This window comes from Poecilia reticulata, chromosome 5, assembly GCF_904066995.2.
Source record: "Poecilia reticulata chromosome 5, P_reticulata-male-v2, whole genome shotgun sequence".
Taxonomy (NCBI): domain Eukaryota; kingdom Metazoa; phylum Chordata; class Actinopteri; order Cyprinodontiformes; family Poeciliidae; genus Poecilia; species Poecilia reticulata.
This window is the reverse complement of record NC_088834.1, coordinates 2,629,599-2,653,552: the sequence shown is the minus strand read 5'-3', so window position 1 is coordinate 2,653,552 and position 23,954 is coordinate 2,629,599. Positions and strand designations below refer to the sequence as shown.

At 39.5% G+C, this 23,954-nt stretch overlaps 1 protein-coding gene across 6 annotated transcripts in view; it reads left to right on the top strand.

The window, feature by feature from the left end:
• Positions 1 to 23,954, top strand: part of ptprt (protein tyrosine phosphatase receptor type T) — a 311,147-nt gene that overhangs the window by 154,653 nt on the left and 132,540 nt on the right. For all 6 annotated transcript variants that reach the window (XM_081606784.1, XM_017304835.2, XM_008408309.3 and 3 more), the window contains exons 11-12: positions 1,937 to 2,046; positions 21,289 to 21,490. In XM_081606784.1, the coding sequence (XP_081462910.1) occupies positions 1,937 to 2,046; positions 21,289 to 21,490 (312 nt within the window). The remainder of the gene's footprint in view (positions 1 to 1,936; positions 2,047 to 21,288; positions 21,491 to 23,954) is intronic.

Here is a 23,954-nt window from a genome sequence, read left to right as displayed (position 1 = left end):
AATATGTTGTTTTCCTGAAAAGACACACACAAATACACTCCCTGCTCTGTTACCAGGTAGAGTTTGCTGTTTGCTAAGCTGAGCCTGTGTTACAGCCGTTAACCTGCTGCCCTTAAATTGTTTTGCACACGTAACGATGTAAAGTCACTGAGCTGGATGTTAAGAAAGGAAAAAAAGCTTTGAGTGATTGAAATAAAAGCACAAAGGTGAAAATTTCTATCTGATTAGTAATTTGAATGAATCTGTAATTGACACATTTTTTTTCTGAAGCAAATGGAAGATTGTTTCCCAGTAGTGAGTCAAAAATCCGCCTGCAGTTTGTGGAAATCAGCGTTCCGGCTGTCTTTTTGTCTCAGCAGTCGTTCCATTACTCTGTCTGCAGGATTATTCCCTGCATGCCTTCATTACAGCCTGTCTGTCTTCCTTTAGCTTAGGAGGCGCCTTCTTTAATTTCTACAAATAGCCGGGATCGTACTAAACGCATCCCGACGTGAGCCACTTTTCATCAAAACCCCCATTAAGAGCTCGGCAGACGTTCTCAACTTTCCTCTTAGATTTAATCAGAACGTTACAAATGTCACAAAAATGGTTTTCATTCTGAAGACTTTGATAACAACAGCATCACTTAAATGCAGAAACTAACCCAAAAACCTCGAGTGTTAGTAATGTAATACGAAGGAAATGTTTTCTTACACTTTTCTAATTTGCTGATTGAAACTGAAGCTTTGCTTTGTAGGAAAAAGCAGCGATTAAAAATGTATTTTCATTAAATGCAGTTCTTCTAAAAAGGTTGTTAGATTTAATTGGAGGAACTAAATTGCAAAAAACTGAAATTAAATTTTAGACACTTTTGAGAATGTATCTCAAATCTTCTTTTTCAGTGTTGAATAACTAATTTCACATTTTTCTCTAACTCTCAAAACTTATTTTTGTTTTCTAAATTTGTGTGAAATACATGAATGTCATGCCCATTATTATTGAAAGACTAACTTTAACTGTGTAAAAATTTAATCTTTATAAACTAGACTGATGCTTTAAGAGCATCATAGCCTCAAAAGTTTCTTCAGTCTCCCATAGACCAGTCACGATTGGGTGAATTTGGAGGTGTGTGCACACTTTTCTTAGCTGGAAGCCTCGTGAATAAAACTCTCATATTCAAGGTACTGGTGTGTTTCATATTTACTGGGATGAAGAGTGTCGATTGTTTGTTGCAGCATATCGTTGAAATGCAGAACGAAAAAATTATTTCCTTTAATGCTCAACGTAATTTGGAAGCCGCAGCAATTAAATCAAATCTCACAGACAACATAAAGACTGTTAGTCTTCTTTCAGTTTTTTTTTTCTGTTTTGTTGTTATAATGTGGTGTTGGGTCAAAATGAAAGCTGAACTTTAATACATTTTTACATTTTAGATGTCTTAAGACTTTAACCTACTTTAATAAAGTTACAGGAGATTCAAAGATTTTACAAACATGCAGAAAAAAATCTAAAAAGAATACTTTCAATAAACCAACTTATGACATCAAAGCATTTCAAAAGAATGAAAAACTGATGGAAATAAATGTGAGATTTGTCCAGGAGAGTAAAATGTAAAAAAAAATGTTGTCGCAGTTGTTGTGGAATAAAGAGAAGCAAAAATAATCTGCAGAGGATTGAGACAACGAATCACCAATCTGAAACCGGAGCTGGAAACAGGAGAAACCAGTTCAAAACTTTCAAAGAGGTTTTATCAGACAGAATCGATCGGTTAACTGTTGTGAATTGAAGATACTAGAATTCCTCAAAGTCTGACAGAGTGTTATGAGGGACAACATTTACACACAACAAGTTCACAGTTACAACGGCAAGATGCCATGGCTGCAGCAGGGAGTGTGAAAATGTATGAAATATGGTGAAATACAAAATGAATGAAAACAAAAAATCATTTATTTTTCAGTACCCGGGTCGGTGCCGATGGAGTCGCTGCAGAATACTCCATATGAAGAGAAGATCTTCATGCAGTGGAAAGCTCCCAATGAGACCAACGGGGTCATCACTCTGTACGAGGTAAGCAGTTCAGGTCGTTGGTTTGGATTATTTCTGGGAGATTTTAAACTGGAGTCTTGGATTATGAGATGTTAGTCTGCCCAGTTCTGTCCATTTTGAGCGTCTTGTCACTTTAAATCTAAAAAAAAAAGGTGCTGCTGGCCACACACCCCCAACTCAATGTTTACACTCGCACGTAAAAATGGCTGCAAAAAGATGCACAATAATACAACTGTACATCTTTGAAAAGCAGTAGTAGAGCCTCCTGCACAATCAACAAAAATGCAGCAAGTGGTTTCTGGACGATGAGTCAATAACAACAACACTTCTCCAGCAGCCATTGTACAGCATATTCAGCGGGAAAACCAGTTGACCAAACGTGCTGGAGCTCAGCTTGGGTTGCTAGGTAACGGGCTGGGGTTCGCTGAGGTTGCTAGGCGAGGAGCAGTGCCTGTAATTTTCCAGACACCAAAAAACATAAACTGAACAACCTATTGCCAAAAAACGGCTGGGTGTCCTTTTTGTTGTTTTTTTTTATAAGTGGTTTGTCTGTTTTTGGAAGAAGTAGAACGAAAACATGCAAACTATAAATTTTGCTTAACACGTCACTTTTAAGGCCAAAATTCACCACAGCGTTAATTTTTGTGCCAATTCCATATCTGCATGTGATTTACAAAGCAGACGGCTGTAATGATGTGCTGCTGCGCTCATTCTGATTTGAGGGGTTTGTAATGTTATCGCGTCGCAGTTCTGCCAGTGGAGGGAGGTGGAAGACGCTTTGAAAGCTCATCCCAAACCACAGACTGATGTGTCAGACATATTCTCTTCACGTGAACATGTGAAACCTCCCTGTCAGCTGGGACTTCCAGGGTCCGGAGAAACCGGAGCTGCGCTGTGAAAGCGACGTTGTTGTCAGTTCATGATTCATCAAATGTAAAATTAATTCATGAATAGATGAGAAGAAATTAGAGGGTAAGTTTAACGTTTTAAACGTTGAGAGATTCCGAACCTGAAAGAAAGAGTTTGAGTTTATGAGTGTGTGAGGACGACTCTGGTGAATTCCTAGGAATGTGGCTGTAGGGTGTTTATTCAGGTTGAACTTGAGTTTAACCCTCTACCTAATGAATTATTGACCGGCTCTCCTCTGTCTGCTTGTGATATCACTGCATCAAGAACCTGCCTCTTAGAGGAGCAGCTGCTGTGTGTGTGGTCAGAGGTGCTTCGCTTTAGCTGCCCTCCAAGCTGCCAGACTTCCTCTGATATTTTAAAGTAGTCATGATCAATACTTCTCTGGGCTTTCTGAAGTTTTTCTTTCAGCTGTTTGATGCCTTTTTACTAATTTTCTTGAAATATCAGGTATAAAATATCTGGATGGAATCAGTTGAATCTGATATTTATTAGATTTAGAACTGTATGTGCATATACACACACATTACTGTCATTAACATTGTATTATATACATTTTGATTTCATTTTTATGCAGCAGTGAAAACCTCCAGCCTCTTTTTTCAGAGTTCATCAGGAGTTTCCTGGCGTAGTTGCAGCTGAATATTCAACGACGCTTTTCAAACGGATATAGTTGAGTTCATTTACGTTGGTTTAGTTCTGGGCACTGACATCCATAAAACATCCACAGAGCCGACCTCAGCCTGTTTAACACAAAAACAGTTTTGATGTTTACTGTCCAAGTATCAAACATGACCTGAACCTTCCCCCTCACAAGAAAAGGATTATGGAATAAGATGTTCTTTGGCATGAAATGGAAACATCATTGTACGTTTTAAATCAACATAGACTGACTGCTGGTCGCAGAGATCAGTCAGAGTTTGAGTTATTTTAATACACAGACATCAAAGTATGATTGGAGGCGACAAATTGAGTCTATTAAACATGACGACTGTAAAGCATGGTGGTGGCAGCATCATGCTGCATTTGATCATGCGGTGTACAGATAAAGGATGCCAGATTCATAGACGTAAAGTGGAAACGGTAACACTTTATTTGAAGGGGTGTGCATAAGACTGACATGATACTGTGATAAACATGACGTAACTCCTGTTATAAACATGAAGGAGTCTTTATGAATGTTTATAACAGTTGTCATAAAGTGTCATTAGGTAAATAATGACACTTTTAATGCAAAGTTGCTCTAAAAGTTGCATTAAAAGTCTATTAAAAATGCCAACTTTGGACTTTTAATGCAACTTTTAGAGCAACTTTGCATTAAAAGTGTCATTAATTACCAAATGACACTTCATGACAACAGTCATAAACATTCATAAAGACTCCTTCATGTTTATGACAGTGTCATGTCAGACTTATGCGCACCCCTTCAAATAAAGTGTTACCGTGGAAACTTTGACATACCTGGTTGTTCCAAGAGGAAAATGATCTAAAGCACTTTAAAACGGACGAACAACAACATGAGGCGTTTCTCGTTTCAGGACTAAACTTTGAGATATTTCCACTTTTCTGTCTCATAAAGAGATTTATGTCCGGTGGTGGAGGGAGATAAACCGTTTTCCAGCGGTGATCAGTGACACTTATAGGTGTGTAGAGTTGACAAAAATTGTAAATGGACTGAACTCATTTAGCACTTTATCCGATCATTTTGACCACTCAAAGCGCTTTACACTAGAGTCACATTCACCCATTCGCACTCACAAACGCTCACACATTCATACACCGATACGCAGCTTGGTAGGCAACTTGGGGTTAAGTGCCTTGCCCAAGGGCACATCGACACATGGCAGGAGGGAGCTGGAATCGAACCTACAACCTTCCGATCGCAAGACAAGACTACTCTACCCACACAGCCACAGTGTACTCTGTAGTAGGACGACTTCACTGTATTTTAAATGGCCTCCTGTAGTAAGACTACTGTAGTACTACATGTTTTCAAAGTTAGCAAAAACGCAACGTTAAAAATTAGCTTTGCTATTAGCTAGTGCGCTAGCCTACCTGTGTTGGAAGAAACCTTTCATAACATCCATCCATTTTCTTGCACCCTTTTTCCCTCAGTGGGGTCGGGAGGGTTGCTGGTGCCCATCTCCAGCCAACGTTGCGGGCGAGGGACGAGGGACGGGATACACCCTGGCCAGTCTGTCGCAGGGCAACACACAGGACACACAACCATGCACACACACACTCACACCTAGGGGCAATTTGGAGAGGCCAATTAACCTGACAGTCATGTTTTTGGACTGTGGGAGGAAACCGGAGTACCCGGAGAAAACCCACCATGCACAGGGAGAACATGCAAACTCCATGCAGAAAGACCCCAGGCCGGGAATCGAACCCAGAACCTTCTTGCTGCAAGGCAACAGCTCTACCAAATGCACCACTGTGCGGCCGTACCTTTCATAACATATGATTTGATATTTTAAAATAATCACATAATAATCAGACTAACTAACTAAATGACTAAATAAAACATGCAAATAACATAATTATAAAATACTAAATTCAGGCTGAAAATACATTCTTAAAAAATGCAACCGATACTTAGAGTGGATATTGCAAGTTAGTGAAATACTTGTAGTGATGATATCTACTGTTTATTGTGTCTTATTGATCTCCAAATGGCTCAGCAGATAGAAATGAACATCCAAACCAAGAAGGTCCAGGAACAAGATGTCTCAATACACTTTTTATTACTAAAGTAAAGGTAAAAAGTACAATGTAGTAAAACTACCCCTGAAATATGTTTTGATTCCACGATGTCACTCCACGTGTAGCTGCAGTTCAGTTTTCTCTGCATCTTTTCTGCTTCCCACTGAGCTCAGATCTGCTGTGAAGGTCGTGGCCTGATGAAGTCAACTAAGCAACCTTGTTCGTAGAAATCTTATTGAAGTACATAAATGCATCTTTCTGAGCAAGTTTCCAAACGGAAAACGGAGAGAACAGTCATCTTCGGTGTAGAAATGAGACACCTGTGCTGAACGCAGCGTCTTTTCCTCGCTCATCCTTCCAGGACGTATTTTTTCCTTTATCCTGCGAGCATCAGTCTGCCTCTCGTCTCATTCTGTGCAGCACAAAGACGCTCCATATCATCTCTGAGGCCTCCATTAAACCTCGACTGAGAGCTGAAAAAATCCTCTAAACCTCCTGGGACCATCATCAATTTTGTCTTGTTTTCTGTTGATTTCATTAATATCAATCTAAGCTCCCTCCACGGCGAACAGAGGCGGCACATCTCTGCATCATCTGTTAAACATATCAGAGGCTGAACACAATGCTCCGCTATTAGAGATAATTACTATAATTGCAGCTATTGACAGGATTAAAGGCATCATCTGCAACATCTGAAGGGGCTCTTGTTGTGTCCCATCCTGCTCTGTTGTCTTATATTTTCTTTCTTTTCTTTTTTTTCAACCCGCTCAGTGTCCCTCGCTTTTCAGGCTGGAAACCTGATGAATTACACCTAGGACAAAAAGGAGGGGGGGGGAGGTTAAAGGAAAGAGATGAGGTGGGTTGGATAGATTTGTGGAGGTGGAGAGTGGTAAGGAGAGATAAGGGGGGAGGGGGAGTATCAGGACAGAACGGGGAGATAAAGCAGGAGGCGAGCAACTGGAAATGTGTCCAAAAGAAGCATGGTGCCGCGTGATTGGAGGAATAAATCAGTGTGCAAATATGATCACTTCATCTCCTGGATCTGTTACTATAATTGCGGCTAATTACAGGATTAAAGGACACATCTGGGGCAGATCTGAAGGGCCGGCCTCCTCCAGTCCAGACTCCCTCTGCTCCTCTGTCCAGCTCAAAACGGGCTTCATGTCTGGGGAGCAGATAATGGAAGGACAGCCTTTGAGGCCTGGGGAGTGGAAAAACATGATTAATTCTCAGAACTCAATAATATAAACATTTAATAAGTTTTGAAAAGGCAAGATTTGTTAGACGGATGAAGTAGAAACTAGTTCTGTTGATCGATTAATAAAAATGACCAGATTAATCACTGGTGTAGTGATTAATCGCGATTAATCACTATGCCTAAGATTGAAATAGAAACATGCAGTTGTGCAAGAACCTCCTGCCACACTCTAATTAAAATACGAGCAATTACTAGATTTATTTATTTATTATTTTGTAGCAGACAGCAGGTGCTGTAGCCTCCCAGTGCTCAACAGCAGCTAAAGCACTTTGTTGCCTTGTTGCTGAAAATGTGCTATATAAATAAAATTACCTTTACCTTTAAGGGAAACTTACTCCACTACACCTGCATGCACGTTGTAGCAAAGTCATTCAGGCCACAACTGACAGATAACATCTATTTTAATTTCCAGTTCTTGGGTGCGCCGCCCCTTTCTGATGTCGCCCTGGGCAACTGCCCATATACCCTCTGTTAGAAACTGCCTCTGTAAGCACGTTTTCAAATAACGTTTAAGAAAATGTTTTGTTGTCTCAAACCAGACATGTCCTACGATCATCAGTTTTCCAGGTTTTTGTATTCAGGAAGGTTTAAAGGAAGCCATTTTGTTTTTAAACGTTAATTTAGAAACGTCCCTCTGCATTTATTTCATGTGAAAGTTGTGCGATGAGATGAACGCTGCTTGTCCTCATCCAGCTGAGTGACCAGCGTAATTCATGCAGGTGATGTGCACATTCAGGCTCAAAATGTACCTGAATGTGCACATTTTGAGCCTGTGCAAAATGTGCACCATTTTGAGCCTGAACGCTCAAAAATGGAGCAAATGGCGTTCAGGCGTTTTCTGAACGCAAGAAAACGCTTTCTTGTGTTCAGAAACGCTTTCAAACTTTACAAACAAACTTTGTAAAGTTTGTTGTAAACTTTGTAAACTTTCTTGCGTTTACAAGAAAGTTGCGTTTACAACTTTCTTGTAAACGCAAGAAAGTTGTAAACTTTGTAACTTTTGTTGTCTGCTGTTGTGTAAAATTTCACCTTTCGCTGTCGTTCATGTGTGTCTAACCCGTCATTATGTAACATTAGCGCATTAAAATGTTCATATTAATGGCATGCTCTTAACGCGTTAACGTTGGCAGGCCCCAGTAAAAGCCGCTGGTTAAACTGGGTCTTTGCAGTCCTCCCCTGCCCTCTCTGACCTTTCAGATAATACTCAGATAGCTCCAGTTTCTGAAGCGAGAGCGCAGAAGCACTCAGAAGCACACTTGGCTCAGATCATGACCCTGTCAATCCCTTCTCTGATTGCAGCATCAAACCACTGAAGCATCCCAGGTTCCCCCTGCTAACGCTTACCTCCCTGCTGCTGTCTGCAGAGTTATTTCTGAACCCCTGCTTGCATAACAGACGCTGCTGCTGCTGCTGCTGACATTGATTAGGAAAAAAACGCAGTGAAGCGCATCATTAGATCATGGCTCTGCTGATTTGTTTTGACCAGTGGAAGATTATTTTTTTCCTGTTTTTGTTTTGTTTTCATCTTAATTTAGAAGGCACCACTTGCTAGCTTAGAGACTCTGGTGTTTCTTCTGAGAAGCCAGGTCATAAAAAATGTTTACATATTATTGGAGGTAAATCTTTAGTGGGTACTTTTCCTAATTATGTTACCTATGCAAAGCATTTAAAGCCCCTTGATGTGATTTGACAAGTTGTTTTCTATTATTCTCTGTTTTTCAGTTAGCGCTCCCACAGCACTGGAGAAACTCAAGGCAACTACACAAACAGCTTAATTAATAAAACGTGTCAGGAAAGTTCTCCTTGAACTTAAAAAAGGGCTTGAAACAAAAGAGATGCATTGTTCTGACTCAAAGCAGAGAGATGACTGAACTTGAATGGGTCACAAAGTTTTCATGCACAGTTTGGGTTTCATGATTTTTCTTAAAACTTCAACGTTCAACAAGTAACATGATAATTTCAACTTTTGATCCTGTGAAATACACAGAGGCACATTAATTTAAATACTTATTCCTTTATAGTTTCATTTCCATTTGTACGTTTTGTACATTGAAGAGTTGGGATTGTTTTCTGCGTTCCCTCTGTGTCTCCACCACTGTGATAAGACTATTTGAACCTCAGAAACAAAGATAACGTCATTGTGTTTAGGATTGTGCCGCTCGCCTGGAGTAGCTCTGCTGCATTAGTTCTGCTTGGTTGTTTTTATAGACTGCTCAGGTTTAGACATCGCATTTCCTCTGGTTTTGGATCCTCACTTTTAGACAGTTATGATACGTAAAGCGGAAAACAAAGCGTTGTTTTTACAACCGGGAGCAGCTGATTAGCATCTGAAAACCTGAACTACGACCCCAAAACCCAGAGGAACTGAAAATCAGAGACTTTTTCAGATTTGTTGCATGACTTTCTGCCACAATTATCACCACAATGCCTCAGAAGATTTGGATGATATAAACCAAGATATTTAATTTCCCTTTGAGATAAAGTATTTAAATTAATTGAATATTTACGTAGATATAAATGAATATGTGGCCACTAGAAGTTCATTCCTTTCTTTGATGCCTTTGGTTTTTGATGCCACCATGTTTTTTTCTCTATTCCCATCTGCTTGTCTGATTAAACCAGCGATCCTTTGGGGAGGAACCCATAAGAACCAGTGACTCAGCATTTCCTGAGTTTCTGGAACTTCAATTTCTCTATATTATTCCATAATCAGGTTTCAAGTTCTGCATGTTTGCAGCCTCAAAAACGATGCAGGCACCATATATTCCTTGCTTTCTGGTGGAAGATTTTAAATATCCAGATACAGAAAATGAAAAATCTGTTGCTTTCTCTCTCTAAGCAGCAAGCAGGGAAACTTTAACCACATCTAAGCCATTCAGAAATGTTGACAACAATAAATGAGTGAGTGGATTGAAATCTTGAATCACTTTTAGCTGGCCTAAATTAAGTCTAAAGACATGGCTGGAAGAGAAAAATGGGAGCATTTAGCTGACAAACCTTTAAACCGTTTAATCCACCACAGTAAAGCAACAGGCAACTAGTCCGGTGAGTTGCTGCTGCTGCCTGATCCGGTGTGTGAATAACTTTGCTCTCACATTCCTCTCTCCTCAAGCAGTCTTTAATCAATCACAGAGATCAATACCGGCGGCCAGCCTGACATTTATTTCTGTTTCTGTTCCAAACTGTTGATTTCTGTAGCAGCTGCAGACGTTTAGTGAAGTCAGTCTCCCTCCTTATCGCTCTTTCCTGGGAATGAAAAAGATTGCTTTTTATCAGGAGAGCAGGATTCGTGAGATGATCTCGGTACCGAGTTTTAAAGCAGCAGCGGGTCGACATGCAGAACGGGGAATAAAACAGTGAGTTAAAGACGTCAAAGCAAGTGATCGTCACAGGGACTGTCTGATCATTTAAATATGTATCTTTCAGAGTAGTTTATTTGTGATAAACTTTTTACTTTGGAAGTTTTTTTTGACATTTTGAAGTGAATTTTGACATATTTAATAAAAAAATCCAGCACTATGATCATACTTGAGTACTATTTCACCCAAAATATTTTACGTAATTAAAACATTTCCTAAAGATGACTTTTAAACTCTGATCGAATATTACTATTTTGATTTAGTATTTATAACTTCCTGACCAACCGCATCATTAAGCGAAACGTTATCCGACTCGGATTACTGTACATGATTTAATGTAAGATTGTCTTTTTTATTAAATTTATAGACCTCGTCTTACTTTACCAAGCTTATTCCTTACTGTAAATGGACATTTATTCTAAAAAACAGGAACTTTACAAGAAAAAAAGTTTTTTTTTAGAAACTGTAAATTTTCACTACAAACTGGAATCTTCATGTAAATTATTTTTTGTTTAGATTTGGAAGTTGTTTAAATGCCTGATCCTGTCAGAAACCTTTAAAGACAACACATCACTTCTTACTGACGAGAACAAAGATTAATGACGACAAAAATATGAGCTTGACTTTTACAGACAGAGCCAGTAAACACATCTAATGAATAAACAGACTGCAGAAATACAAATATACTGCTCAACAAAGCATAATTATTATAATAAATGCCTTTTAATGGACAGCTTAGCAGTTCATATTAGAGGTTTTATTTTATTAGTCTGGTGTAAAACTGAGATCTTCTAATTTAAAAGTTACAAACTGTTTTCTTCCTACTTTTCCAAAGACACATGGGCCTTTTTTAAAAAATTTTTATTGCATTTTCTTCTTCATGGATCAATTTAATTGGTTACATAAACTTATTAAGACAGTGTCGTTTTACAACACCAAATAAAATAACAAATATGGGATAAACATCCAAAAATTCAGCACAGGATAAGCTTGTATGAGGCACGTCTCATCACATTGGAGCCTTTTAGTGACGGGACCTCCTGCCCACATTGAACACCCAAGAGGACCACAAAGCTCTAATTTTGTCCTTCGTCGCTGTCTGTACTTTCTTTCTGTGTGTTGTGTTTCATTTTAGTCAATGAACTATATTTAGAGTTGCTGTTTTGGTCCTTGACCTTTTTTACTCCGTTACACACGGTGTCTTCTTGCATGAGAAGGAGGCAGGATCCCTTACATTTGTTTGTACGCAGCATTAAAATACAGACCTACTTTTAGTCTTTTTGTACAAAACATGCTCTTTCCAGTCTGCCATGAAAGAAGTTTATACTCTGTTTGTGGCCCTGAGTGTCTCAGTGTAAGGCTGCATTCACATCAGCTCTGCTTTAATCAAACTCTAGGTGGTTTTTCCAGAAAGTCCGGTGTGTTTGGTAAAGTGTGAATGTGCAATCGAACTCTGATTCACACTAAACAAATAACCCCTGATCCACCTAAAAACCTCGGTCTCTTTTCTATTGACGTGATGCTCCAAAAGCAGGAAGTGAACTGCAGCGCAGGGCATTCTGGGTTGTTATTTTTAGGTGTAGCGCTAGTGGAAGAAATGGCTCATGGTCAAAAGAGGAATCCTAGAACCATTAAAATCTCCCGCCACTCCATGTTTGTTCACATTTTGTGAAGTTCAGTGTCGTCTTTTCGTGTCGTTTTCTCCAGTAGCTCCTGGTGCGGCGCCCCCACAGGTGAAAGGGGAGAAAACGGGTCGGGAACAGGAAGCAATGCAGTGTGAAAACATTTTACATTATGTTTAAATTCTTCTTTCCTCTTGTGGAGGAAGACAGAATTTAAGAGTCAACTGTTTCTGTTTAAAAAGTAGGGAAACTCCAAAACTTCCAGGATTTCTTCTAATTAGGACTGGACAGTAAAACAATAAGAATATAAATCGTGATAAACATGTGATCAGGATCAATAGATCTGATGGAATATTCAATATGTAGAATACTTTCTGAGCTCTGATGCAGAACCCAAAGCATTCTGGGAGATGTAGGCAGCTGCTCAACCTCACACTGTGCTAAGTAAGGTCAGTCAACCAACTGTCTCACTCTTTGGTTACTTAGCAACTGTCTCACTCTTTGGTTACCTAGCAACTCTCTCACTCTTTGGTTACCTAGCAACTCTCCCACTCTTTGGTTACCTAGCAACTCTCTCACTCTTTGGTTACCTAGCAACTCTCTCACTCTTTGGTTACCTAGCAACTCTCTCACTCTTTGGTTACCTAGCAACTCTCTCACTCTTTGGTTACCTAGCAACTCTCCCACTCTTTGGTTACCTAGCAACTCTCTCACTCTTTGGTTACCTAGCAACTCTCTCACTCTTTGGTTACCTAGCAACTCACTCACTCTTTGGTTACCTAGCAACTCTCTCACTCTTTGGTTACCTAGCAACTCTCCCACTCTTTGGTTACCTACCGACTCTCTCACTCTTTGGTTACCTAGCAACTCTCTCACTCTTTGGTTACCTAGCAACTCACTCACTCTTTGGTTACCTAGCAACTCTCTCACTCTTTGGTTACCTAGCAACTCTCTCACTCTTTGGTTACCTAGCAACTCTCCCACTCTTTGGTTACCTAGCAACTCTCCCACTCTTTGGTTACCTACCGACTCTCTCACTTTTTGGTTACCTAGCAACTCTCTCACACTTTGGTTACCTAGCAACAAACTGTGAGTAACTTGAGCAGCAGCAGTTCATGGTTTCGCCTCTGTGCCTCATAATTGCTTAATACCAACGCTGTGGGGTGAAAACTTCAGATAAAAGAAAGGTCATGTCAAAACATGGAAGTATCTAGAATATTTAAAACAAAAACAAAAAAAACGAATAATTATCCATCTACTGATATGAAATGTTTATATCATAATATATTTTTCAACCATGTTGTTGACATGGTTGAAAAATATCTGTCTGCTCCAGAGGAGACAGAAACACAGTGCTGTCTTAATGTGTGAAATTACACCATTTCTAATTAAATGAACATTAAAAACACATTTTTTTTTAAATGCATGTTTTAAAAGGTCCTGGATGATTTAAAGAGTGAGATTTCTAATGGCCAGAGATCACACAATAATCTGACAGTCATCAGGTGATACTGAGGGACTCATCAGTAAACACAGGAGCAGAACACAGATGACTGATACGTCAGCATTGGGCCTGTTTTCTTTCCCCGAAGTGTAACACATTCGACAGAAAACGCTTCACGCTTCAGCTGAAGTGTGGATCTGTGACGAGGAGCTCGTCAGCCGCGTCTTTAATGTGGCGATGAGCGAAGAGAGGAGCTCACGTTCCTACATCAGCTTCAAGGAGGCGAGCGCCCGTGTCTGCTGTCGCTCGTCTTAACTGGGCTGGCAGGAAGTTGCAGTGTGGATGTCAAGCGATCGTTGCTGGGATGATGATTTAGGCCGATTCCTGTCAAACTGTCAGCAGCAACTCTGATCACCTTCTCCAGGGCGAGCTCTGCTTCTGTTCGTTGATTTCTTCATGGTTGGTTATTGATATCGATGGGAGCCCTTTGGTTCTCAGTGACAGAGATACAGGAGCTTGTCTGGGATCTTGTATGTTGTCTTTGTTTTAGGGCTGTTAACGCGTTGATGCATGCAATTAATCTGAAAACTTTAACAAGTTATTACATAAAATCAGATTAATGGAACCTAAAAGCCTCTCTCCTTTGGAGGGGTACCTCTAGTTCTTCAGTTTTCAGCACCTGCTATAGTTCAGCAGCTTGTTATCTATGATCTCAACGAACAAGAGTAAAAAATGACAGCAGACGACAACAAAACTTGAACATTTTTCAACTTTCTTGTGTTGCGTTGCTAACCTGCATGTTCACATCTATGTGAAGTTTCCCATGCATGAAGAATGTGATTAATCTGGTTACATTTTTGATCACTACACAACATCACTACTGTTTTTTTAATGATATATTCTCTGAACTCGTCAGACTTTAGTTGGACTATTCAGTTCTGGTATTTGTTGGAGGACAACAAGGGAGACATTTTGTTGGGAGAAATTGTCCTTTGTCTTGCCTCCTTACTCGTATTCTCCATAATGTCTCAACATTTGAGAAGTTGTTGGGGAATGTTGGGAACAGCCTGCCCCAAATGGAAACCTCTAAAAGCGGCAGCAAGTTAAAACAATAGGTGGCTGGCGGCTTACAGAGCGAGGCAGGAGGTGTCGGCGCGCGCACAGCGGTGAGGACAGGAAGACAGAAGACGTTCAGGAGGTTATATATATATATTCCACCTGAAAGAAAGTATTCTCAGCTTTAAAGCAGCGTTGCAACATAAGGGCTGCATGCTAATTCTGGTAGCATAAGCTATGATGGGACAGACAGAGGAGTATCCAAATCCAGAAAGATGGCTTTGTTTTTGAAACTGCATTATGTTTTATGTTTTTGGTTGCTGTTTTTTTTCAAGCTGTGGATTTTAAAATCATTATGTAACAAATAGAAACAAAGTGTCAGATTGGCTAAGTCCTGTAAAATTTTTTGACAAGATGTAGTTATTGTCCATTCACACGATCTTTTTTCTAGCTTTTAACAGTTATTCTTTTTTTTTACAGAAAAGGTTAAATTGCTTAAAGCATGAATATTACGAATATAATCTTATGAGATGATAGTCCTTATAGATTATTGGATGTTCTTATTTCCATTTTGAGATAATCACCTTAAACAGAGGTTTTGCTGTAGGAATGAAAAATATTATGTTGGAAAACCTGAATTAAGTGCATTATTTATTTATTTATTTATTTATTTATTTATTTATTTATTTATTTATTTATTTATTTATTTATTACTTCTTTTTTTTTGCATAAACCTCAGTTTTCTTCTCATGAGTAGGGATTCTTTGGCCGTTTTTCCAGCATATGCATAAAATAAAATGCATAAACAATATAGAAAGTGCTTCTCCACTGCATATTGTAGAGCATTCAGCAGGGCTGATGAAACATTATTGGAAACGTAGAGACAGAAAAAATATGAATACCAGGCAAAACACTCCAGGAATACACTGAAAAGGCTAAATATGAGCTTATTAATGATAAAAGCTTTCCATGCAGAGTTGAGTGTTGCTCTACAGAACCAGTGACGAGTCACACTTTAAATCTCAGCATTCGTCTTTTTATGCATTGGAACAACATGTAATTTCTTCATCACTGATGTCATCATCTGTGAAATATGAACAGTTTTACTGGATGTCGATGCCAAAAGGCTAATAAAACTTTTGGCATGGATACATTTTTAAGGTTGCGTCCTCATTAAACAAACTCTTGTTCATTTGTCTAGAAAGTCCAGTTCATTTGAAGAGGTGTGAACGCAAATTCAATCGAACTCTAAACTGCCTACACAACTATAACACAGGGCATTCTGGGTAAATACAACCAAAACAAATGTGCTAGCTTAGCGCTAGCAGGAGAAATGGCTCATGATCTGTAGTTAAAATGAGAGAAATCCCCCAACCGTTAAAATCTTCCTCCTTGTTTATACTTCGTTCAGAGGGAAGTTGCGCTCAGTGTCGTCTTCAGTGGTTTTTGGGTCGTTTCCTTCAGGAGTTTTTGTTGCAGCGCCCCCACAGGCGAGGAGGGCAAATAGCTGCTTAAAGTGTTTGGTTGGTTTGACTCAGTAAAAGAACCGCAGCAGCTGAAAATGTAACAAACGTTGCAGTTTTGGTCCCCAATTGAACTGATTTTCTACCAAACCATCAGGTGTGAAAACATCATCAAATTGTTTTTTGAATTTATAAATACGTTTGGGTTTACAAGGCTTTTAAATGTCCCTTTAAAAGCAGCAGGATTTATTTATTTTTTCTGGAAAACTTTCTTAACAATGCATTCAATAAATCTATTGGAAATCGTCCAGCCTATCTATGTGAATCTGTTGGTGGTACCTATAAACTTTTTATCCAGCCTGCTTGTATTGTCACTTTGTAAGGACATTTAGTCTTTTCAGGTGTTTTTTTTTTTTTTATCTGGCTCACTATCTCCACTCTTTTCCATTTTGTCCTCTATATTCTCTATTTATGTTCCTCTCCTCCTCCGTTTCTGCCCACTAATTCAATCACACACCCCCACACATAAGCACACCTTCCCTCTGGTGAGTTATCCCCCACAGACGCACACTCTATTACCCAAGATGCACTATCCCATTGCGCGCCGGCCTTTTCATTGGCCAATAAAACAACCTGAGCTTTACGGCTCTACCGATTCGGAGTACATCAACCACAGGGAGCCAGGGAGAGAGGAAGAAAGAGAGGAGGAGAAAAATGGTGGAAAGATGGAGAGATAGCAGAGAATGGGCAGTCGGAGGAATTGAAAATGGTGTGAAAAAAAGACATGGGAAGAGAAAATGCCATTAGGAGTAATAAAATGAAGAAAGATTGTCCTCTTACTAAGCCTGGAAAAAGATGGAAAAAGTGAGCAGGGTAAGAGCAAACTGTAGACAGAGGGAGAGAGCAAAGCCCATAAAAATATAGAGCCATTCATGACTTATAAAATAAGGGCCATTGATGTGCAAACCAAAACTGCAGCATAGATGAAATAGATGATATTTTATTGTTCCAGCCCCTAAGTCCCAGCCTGTATAAATAGCTATTGATCCTCCATGTATTATTCAGTCGGCGAACTTTAAAGCCGGGGAGACGTCAGATGCCTGTGGAAGTCGGGGCTCCTGCTCCGTCACTCTCTCTGCTCCATTTTACACTTTTGTCGTCTATTGGTTAAAGGTTTAATGCAATTTTTTTCAGCTTAAGAAGAATTTTGGACTTGGATGGTTTTGTGACAGAGAAAAGAAGTTGAAACATTTTATTTGTTTTTGTCTATTCCAGTGGTTCTTGACCTTTTTTGAGGTACCGAACCCACCAGTTTCATATGCGCATTCACTGAACCCTTCTGTAGTGATAAATAAAATATTATATTTCTTCCCCAAATCCAAAACATAGGAGTGACCCAACTAGAGTTTAGTTGGATCACTAAGTCTTCTTAAAAGGTAGAGTCTCTGAGAACAGTTCTTCAAAGTATAGTCAGTGTTTTCAGCAAAGTTGAGCCGACTGTCCAGGAACGACCCAAGGTATTTAAAATTTGCCACAGTTTCAACAGGTTGGCCATCGAGAGAAACTGGAACCACTTTAAGGTCTTTAGATCATTTAATTAGCTCTACATTTTTAAAATAATAAAAATGTAATAATAAATAAATTCTGATTTAGCAATGTAATTATATTAGTTGTGTTACCACCCCCACACCACTAGAGGCAGTAGCAACCCTGAAAAGATGCGACTAAGGAGCAGATTTAGAAGTTCACCAAAAGCTACAGAGTTTGGTAAAAACTGTGAGTTTTGCTGAAGTAAATAAAGACACAAGTTCAAATCCATGCTGAGAGTGGAGCTCCTTCAATCAGGGCTCCTCCGCAGCTCTGATTGGCTAAGCAATGTAACGTGATCCTCTGATTGGTTAAGCAATGTAACGTGATCCTCTGATTGGCTAAGCAATGTAACGTGATCCTCTGATTGGCTGAGCAATGTAACGTGATCCTCTGCAGCAAGTGATGGCAAAGCGGGGCGTCATCACGACTTTACACAAGTGTGTCTTTACCTCCGCGGCAGAGGCTCCGCCGAACCCCTGAGACCGACTCACCGAACCCCTGGGGTTCGATTGAACCCAGGTTAAGAACCACTGCTCTATTCTGTTAAATTTCAGGAATTTGTTAGAGTAGCAGTATGTAGTTTATATATATATATAATTCCTTTTTACATTTTTGTTAAAACTGTTACTGTGTCGTGACAGAAAATCTGTGAAAAAGTTCAGCTCCTCTCCCTTCTCCCATTGCTAACTAGAAACAACCAATCAGAGCCAGGAGGCAGCTATTAGCAAACACCTGGTGGATCTACGTTTCTGCTGCGCTCAGTCCAACTCTCATAAGAAATGTCTGTAATCGGCACAATGAGAAGCAGTGATGATGTCCTGAAGGCGAAGTGTAGGAAAGAGCAGGAGCTTCTTAAAGAGAAAGAGGCCCAATTTCAACACATCAAAGCACAAAGTCGAATTTATCTTAAGCTACGTTTGATTATATTTTGCATTTTTACAACAACTGAAGGTAACACAGTTACTTGATTGTGCTGTAAAATGTTCCTGTGAGGCCCGTAATGCCGTCCCTTTAAGATTTCTCATGCAGATGGAGGAAGGAAGATGGAGCGAAGCAGAACTCTATGGCAGCATTTTTCATCTCGCTCTGCCCTTAACTGACTTACTCACCTGAAACGTCAAGCTTGAATATAAAGATCACGGAAAAATCAGCTGACATCCAAATCTGTCTAACCAGCCCAAACTCCATCCATCATATAAAGTGCAAGTCAGAGGAATATCTGTTGGAGATGGGATTTTCTCAACAGCTGCTCATGCTGCATTCAGGTGCAGCTGGGACATCTAGCTGTTGAAAATCAAACGGAGTCCGAAGTAATTTAAACTTATTTTATCCTCAAATATAGACGCAGTCTTTCAAATCTGTGCTTGAAAATCAGATTCTATACTTTGCACTTTAAGTTTCAGAACTAAAGCATAATAAAAAACATACCAATAGAGATCTTGATGAGTTTATAAACCTTTAAATACACTCGGAAAATAGAAATTTAAACCTGAAATCTGAAACAAATGTAAAACATTCAACAAACTGCAAGTTCAACCCCACTGGAGGCGACACGGGGCTAAAATAAAAAATATCACATTTGGAGGCATAAACAGCAAATGCAGTCAAAACTTTGGCAAAAACAAAAAGAATAAAATTATTATTAAATATATTTAAATGTTTTTATCACGTTCTATCAAGACTTTCCATGGAGAAGAAACCATTAAGTGACCAGATATTGTTTTAGTCTGGAAATGCAACAGTTTGTATTTATTTGGTGGCTGAAGCTCCATAAAAATCTGCTTCTTTTCACTCAAATAAAAACTCACACTGGAAACTTTCCACTAATTTCCCAGAATAGCCACACATTTTTGGGGTGTTTTCAATGCTGTGGACTGTAAAACACAAAATCTTGTTTCTATTGCAAATATCTTCTGTTCTGGAAACGTCCTGAAACATTTCCTAAATAAATAATACTACATCTTTTATATTATAAAACTGAGCTGTATTCATTAAATATCTAACTTTTTTCCTGCCCGGTTCTCCTCTGTCCTGTCTCACATCCATGCAGACAGTCACACGTTCACACATCACCGTTGCAGCCTGCAGGCTCGGCTGAAGTGAGGCAGCCAGCTGTCGGTGCTTTTGATTCGGCTCTGTTAATGGAGTGACAAGGGCCCGTCTGACGTCCAAGGGTGTGAAGTGCTGAGATGGTCCTGCTGCTGCTGCCTCGCTCCACCAAACACCCACACACACATTTCCAGCCTCCCAGCTACCCGTTTCCTGCTCAACATCCATCTACATCACTTGTTACCACTTTTCATTTTGCTCTTTCAAGCTTTCGATGTAACTTTCAGGACATTCCTGAACCTTCTGCAATGATTTCATCATCCTTTCATCAACTTTTTTGTCATTTTGTGCGTATTGTAAATGTAAAACTTGTAATTTTGGAGTCTCTGCTCAGTCACTGTAATCTTCACATTTTGATTTATTGGTATTACTTTGACCAAACCTTTCCCTGTTGTCACTGTTTTGATTGGCATGTAAACAAAAAATACATCTGACGCCTCCATTTGGTGAAGAAGGAAGTTGCGCTCAGCTTCTTCTTTAGAGGTTTTTGTGTCGTTTCCTTCAGTAGTTGTCGCTGCAGCGCCCCCTCTGGCGAGGAGGGGAACAGGTGGTCACAGGGTTTGGTTGGTTTGACTCTGCAGTGAGAAAGAGAACCACAGCAGCTGGAGATGGAACAAATGCTGCTGTTTTGATGAAAATGCACTTACATATTTGTGACCCCAGTTGGGGAAATGCTGCTCTAGATGATACTACTACAGTCATGGCCAGGTTTCTCTTGAAAAAGAGATTATATCTGGTTAAATGAAGGTTGCATACATTAAAAAATCTCAGATTTAGCCATGTATTTTGCTCAGATTATTGGAGAATGTTTTTCATTGACGGGGTTTATTTAGGCTCACCAGTGTCTGCCCTGCTGCCACCTAATTGCTCCATTTATGTAGATCTGCACGTCAGCCTGAGACGCTCTCATACTGACACATGCACTTTGTTGAAATGCGTTGAAACGCTCTTTTACCCCCCAGTCAATAGTTCTGGTGTTGACTGCCGTTCACAGCAGCAGCTGTCCTCTGCTGTTAAACATGCATGTTTGACCGCGTCCAAGCGTGGAACCATCGATGTGTGGAAAGTCGCCAACAGCAGCGACATTGACGGTTCTTTTAAAAGTACCGCTGAAGCATTTCTGGCGGTTTAGTCGACTGGGTCGATTTGTTCAGTCGGCTTCATTGTCAGAGTGGAGATCATGTGGAGACGCACTGACCTGCTGTAAATAGCTAACACCACTTTAACTCCAAAATTGATCAGCGCGATGTTTAACAGCCAATTTAATACTTCAGGATTGATTTAGTGGGTTTGCCTTGACGTGACAGTTGGAGGTGGCTGGACATTAAACAATAATGGTTGTTTTCTGCAGGGAATCAAACATGAAGAAAAGCAAATATGTATCTAAGGTCCAGCTTTCTTTTGATGTTTCACCTTTTAAAGAATAAAATATGAGTTGGTAAAAGTGAATTATTTTGTCAGAATCTGAAAAGAAATAAATATTTTTATTCTAATTCTGGGGCGAACTTCATAAAAACAACTAGGTAGAAATGAAGTGCAGACAGATTTTAGAATCATCCCAGTTATACAGAGTTGTTAATTTTGATCTAAGTTGACAAATAATTCATTAATTTCCAGATAATTTGATGTGGGATGGTGTGTCTTTCCTTCAAACATCTTCAGCATGCTAAGATGCTATCCTACTTCTAGTGTAAAAACAAAGAGAAAAGAGCTGCAAACAGAATAAAAAGCTCCTTGTTTCTGTCTTCAGATCACATACAAGGCCCTGAGCTCCCTGGACCCCAGTGCTGACCTGACGACCCAGAGGGGACGAGTGTTCAAGCTGAGGAACGAGACCCATCATCTGTTTGTCGGCCTTTACCCTGGAACCACCTACTTCTTCACCCTGAAGGCCTCCACCAACAAGGGCTTCGGTCCGCCCGTCACCACACGCATTACCACAAAGATCGCAGGTAAACTTTGTTTCTGTCTTTGTCCCTTTGGGTTGTTTTTTTTATCACTGCAGCCTCATTTTCCAGCCACCGTTGAGCCGACACGTCAGCCTCTTTCTCTCTGAATGAGTCCGTCTCCGTTTTTGTTTGACTGACTGGCAGCTTTATGACATTTTCTCTCCATTTGTAATCCTGTTTATATCAACACATCAAATGTCAGTGGCGTCACTAAGAAGCAGAAAAAAAACAAACCGTAATACGACATTTCTACATAAGAATCACAGAACTTCTCCATTTTTCTTCTCGCTGTTTGTGGAAGGTTGTCCTTTGTCATTTTAATGGGAGAATGACTGATAACACCAGAAAAGCTCTTTTGTTTGTGAATCTCTGCCTTTTTTATCTGACTCAGTCGTCCTCATTCTACTCATTGTTTTTAGATTCCCATTCACTTTCTTGTTTTTATTCCTTTTTCTTATTTCTGTCTATTTTACTCTTTTCTCACTGTTGCTCTCTCGGTTGTAAAGCTTCCTAAAAATGCTGCTGCTTTGTTGCTGCTGAGCAATAAAGTAAATTGACATGAATGAAAAAAGTTAATTTTTAATTAGTTTCTGTGCAAAAACATAGCAAATTATCTACTTCTGCAGATAACGAGTTAGTTACTTATCATGTCCCAAGTGTGAGTTAAACAGTGGTGCAGGTTTAACCCTAAAGCCCTAAACATAAACATTAGTTCTGCTATAGCGAAAGCACTACTGGCTGCTAACATTAGCAGAAGTTAATGCTAAAGTGCTAACTTATTTGTGTTGATGCCGACCATGTGTCAGTGACACAACATAGAAAATCCTCCTCAATAAGGCCCGGTTATTTGTTGCACACCTTCTTGTGCGCTACTTGTGATTCTTTGGAACAGAACTTGAACTCGGGTTTCAGTTTTTTCATAGTTGTCGAGGTTTTCCAACTCTGGTGGTGATTTTGGCTCTTTGGGATTTGTTCTGAAAGCATGCAGCGCATCAGTAGCTTTTAAACTATTTTATGATGCATTCTGGGTACAGAATAAACATCACTTGCTACACCAAACGGTGGGTGGGGTTCATGTTGAAAGGAAACGGAAGTGCTGCGTCATCACCTGTTTCAAAATAACAGCATGGAGATGAAAGTATCTTGAACACAGATGATGAATTTTAATCAACTGAATGTTTACAAAAACCTGCACGTTAGAATTTACTTCAAAAAATGAAGTTAGAGGAAGTTAAATTTGTCAAACGTTTTTAAAGTTAGCAAAAAACGCTAAAGTGCTAAACAAAAGAATTAGCTCTGCTAGTAGTGCATTAGCAGAGCTCACAGATATTCAGATGTGAAACAGTCCTTACAGTAGTTCTGTAATTCCTTCTGAAGATGTTATAAAGTGTTTTTTAAACTTGAAACTGGACAAAAACTCTTAAATTTAGTTCATGTATTAAGCTTTCCTGCCGGTTCTTCAGTTCTTCCACAGATTAAGCCGAGTTCAGTCCCACGTGTCATCGGCTTGTTCCAAACATTGTCCTTTCTGTCAACACCCCCAGGGATTTTTAGCGTGACCTTTCCACTGAGCCTCCTTCCTTCAATCATTCCTACTAATCTTAACAGCATCTTGATATAAGTAGGAAAAAAAACATGTGCCATCCACACATAAAAGATATGTCTCCCTCGAAATGTCACGCCATCCTTAATCTTCATTATCTCATTCGGGGTCCAAAGAACAGCGAGATTTTAAATTAAAAGCTGCAGATAGATAAAAGATGGATGGACAGATGAGAAAGAGGCGGAGGGGGGTGGATGTGTGTTAATAACCTCCGCGTCGTAACAATCCCAAGTGTTGCTGTTTCACTCAGACATTTTACTCTGCACCTTCAGTATAAGGCTGTGACAGATGTGAAATTAAAACCAGGCCGTGCTGTAAAGTCTCTCACAGTGAAACATTCATCTGTCTTTTCATTGCATTTTTCAGCACCTGATGAGATTATTGTGATCACGATGTGAAGCTGGAACGCCATAACAAAGTAATCCAAAGTTTGAGGCTGTGACAGGGAGACGCATTAACGGTTTGCTTCTTACAAAATGTGTGAAACCAATACGAATTGTTTGGGATTTCTTCAATCAGAACAGAAGAGGTTGTATGAATTGGTCCTGTCTCTACAGCTTTTTAGACTAAATGTGTTATTATTCAAATCCAGCTGTGTTTCCATTACAAACATACACTGATTGTTGTTGATTTTCTGATGTCAAAAAAAAAAAAACACAAATTTACAATTGCAGTGTTTCCGTTAATTAAGAAATGAAATTAAAATCACAGCGAATAAGCTTGTTCACGAAATAAGTTCTCAAAATGACGGCAGCGACAGATTGAACAGCACCGTATTTTCCATGTTTATTGTCATGTTTATTGGCCAAATTAAAATAATTTCGACTTGGTTTGGTCATTGTCCTGGTTTTCATTGTTTTTTCA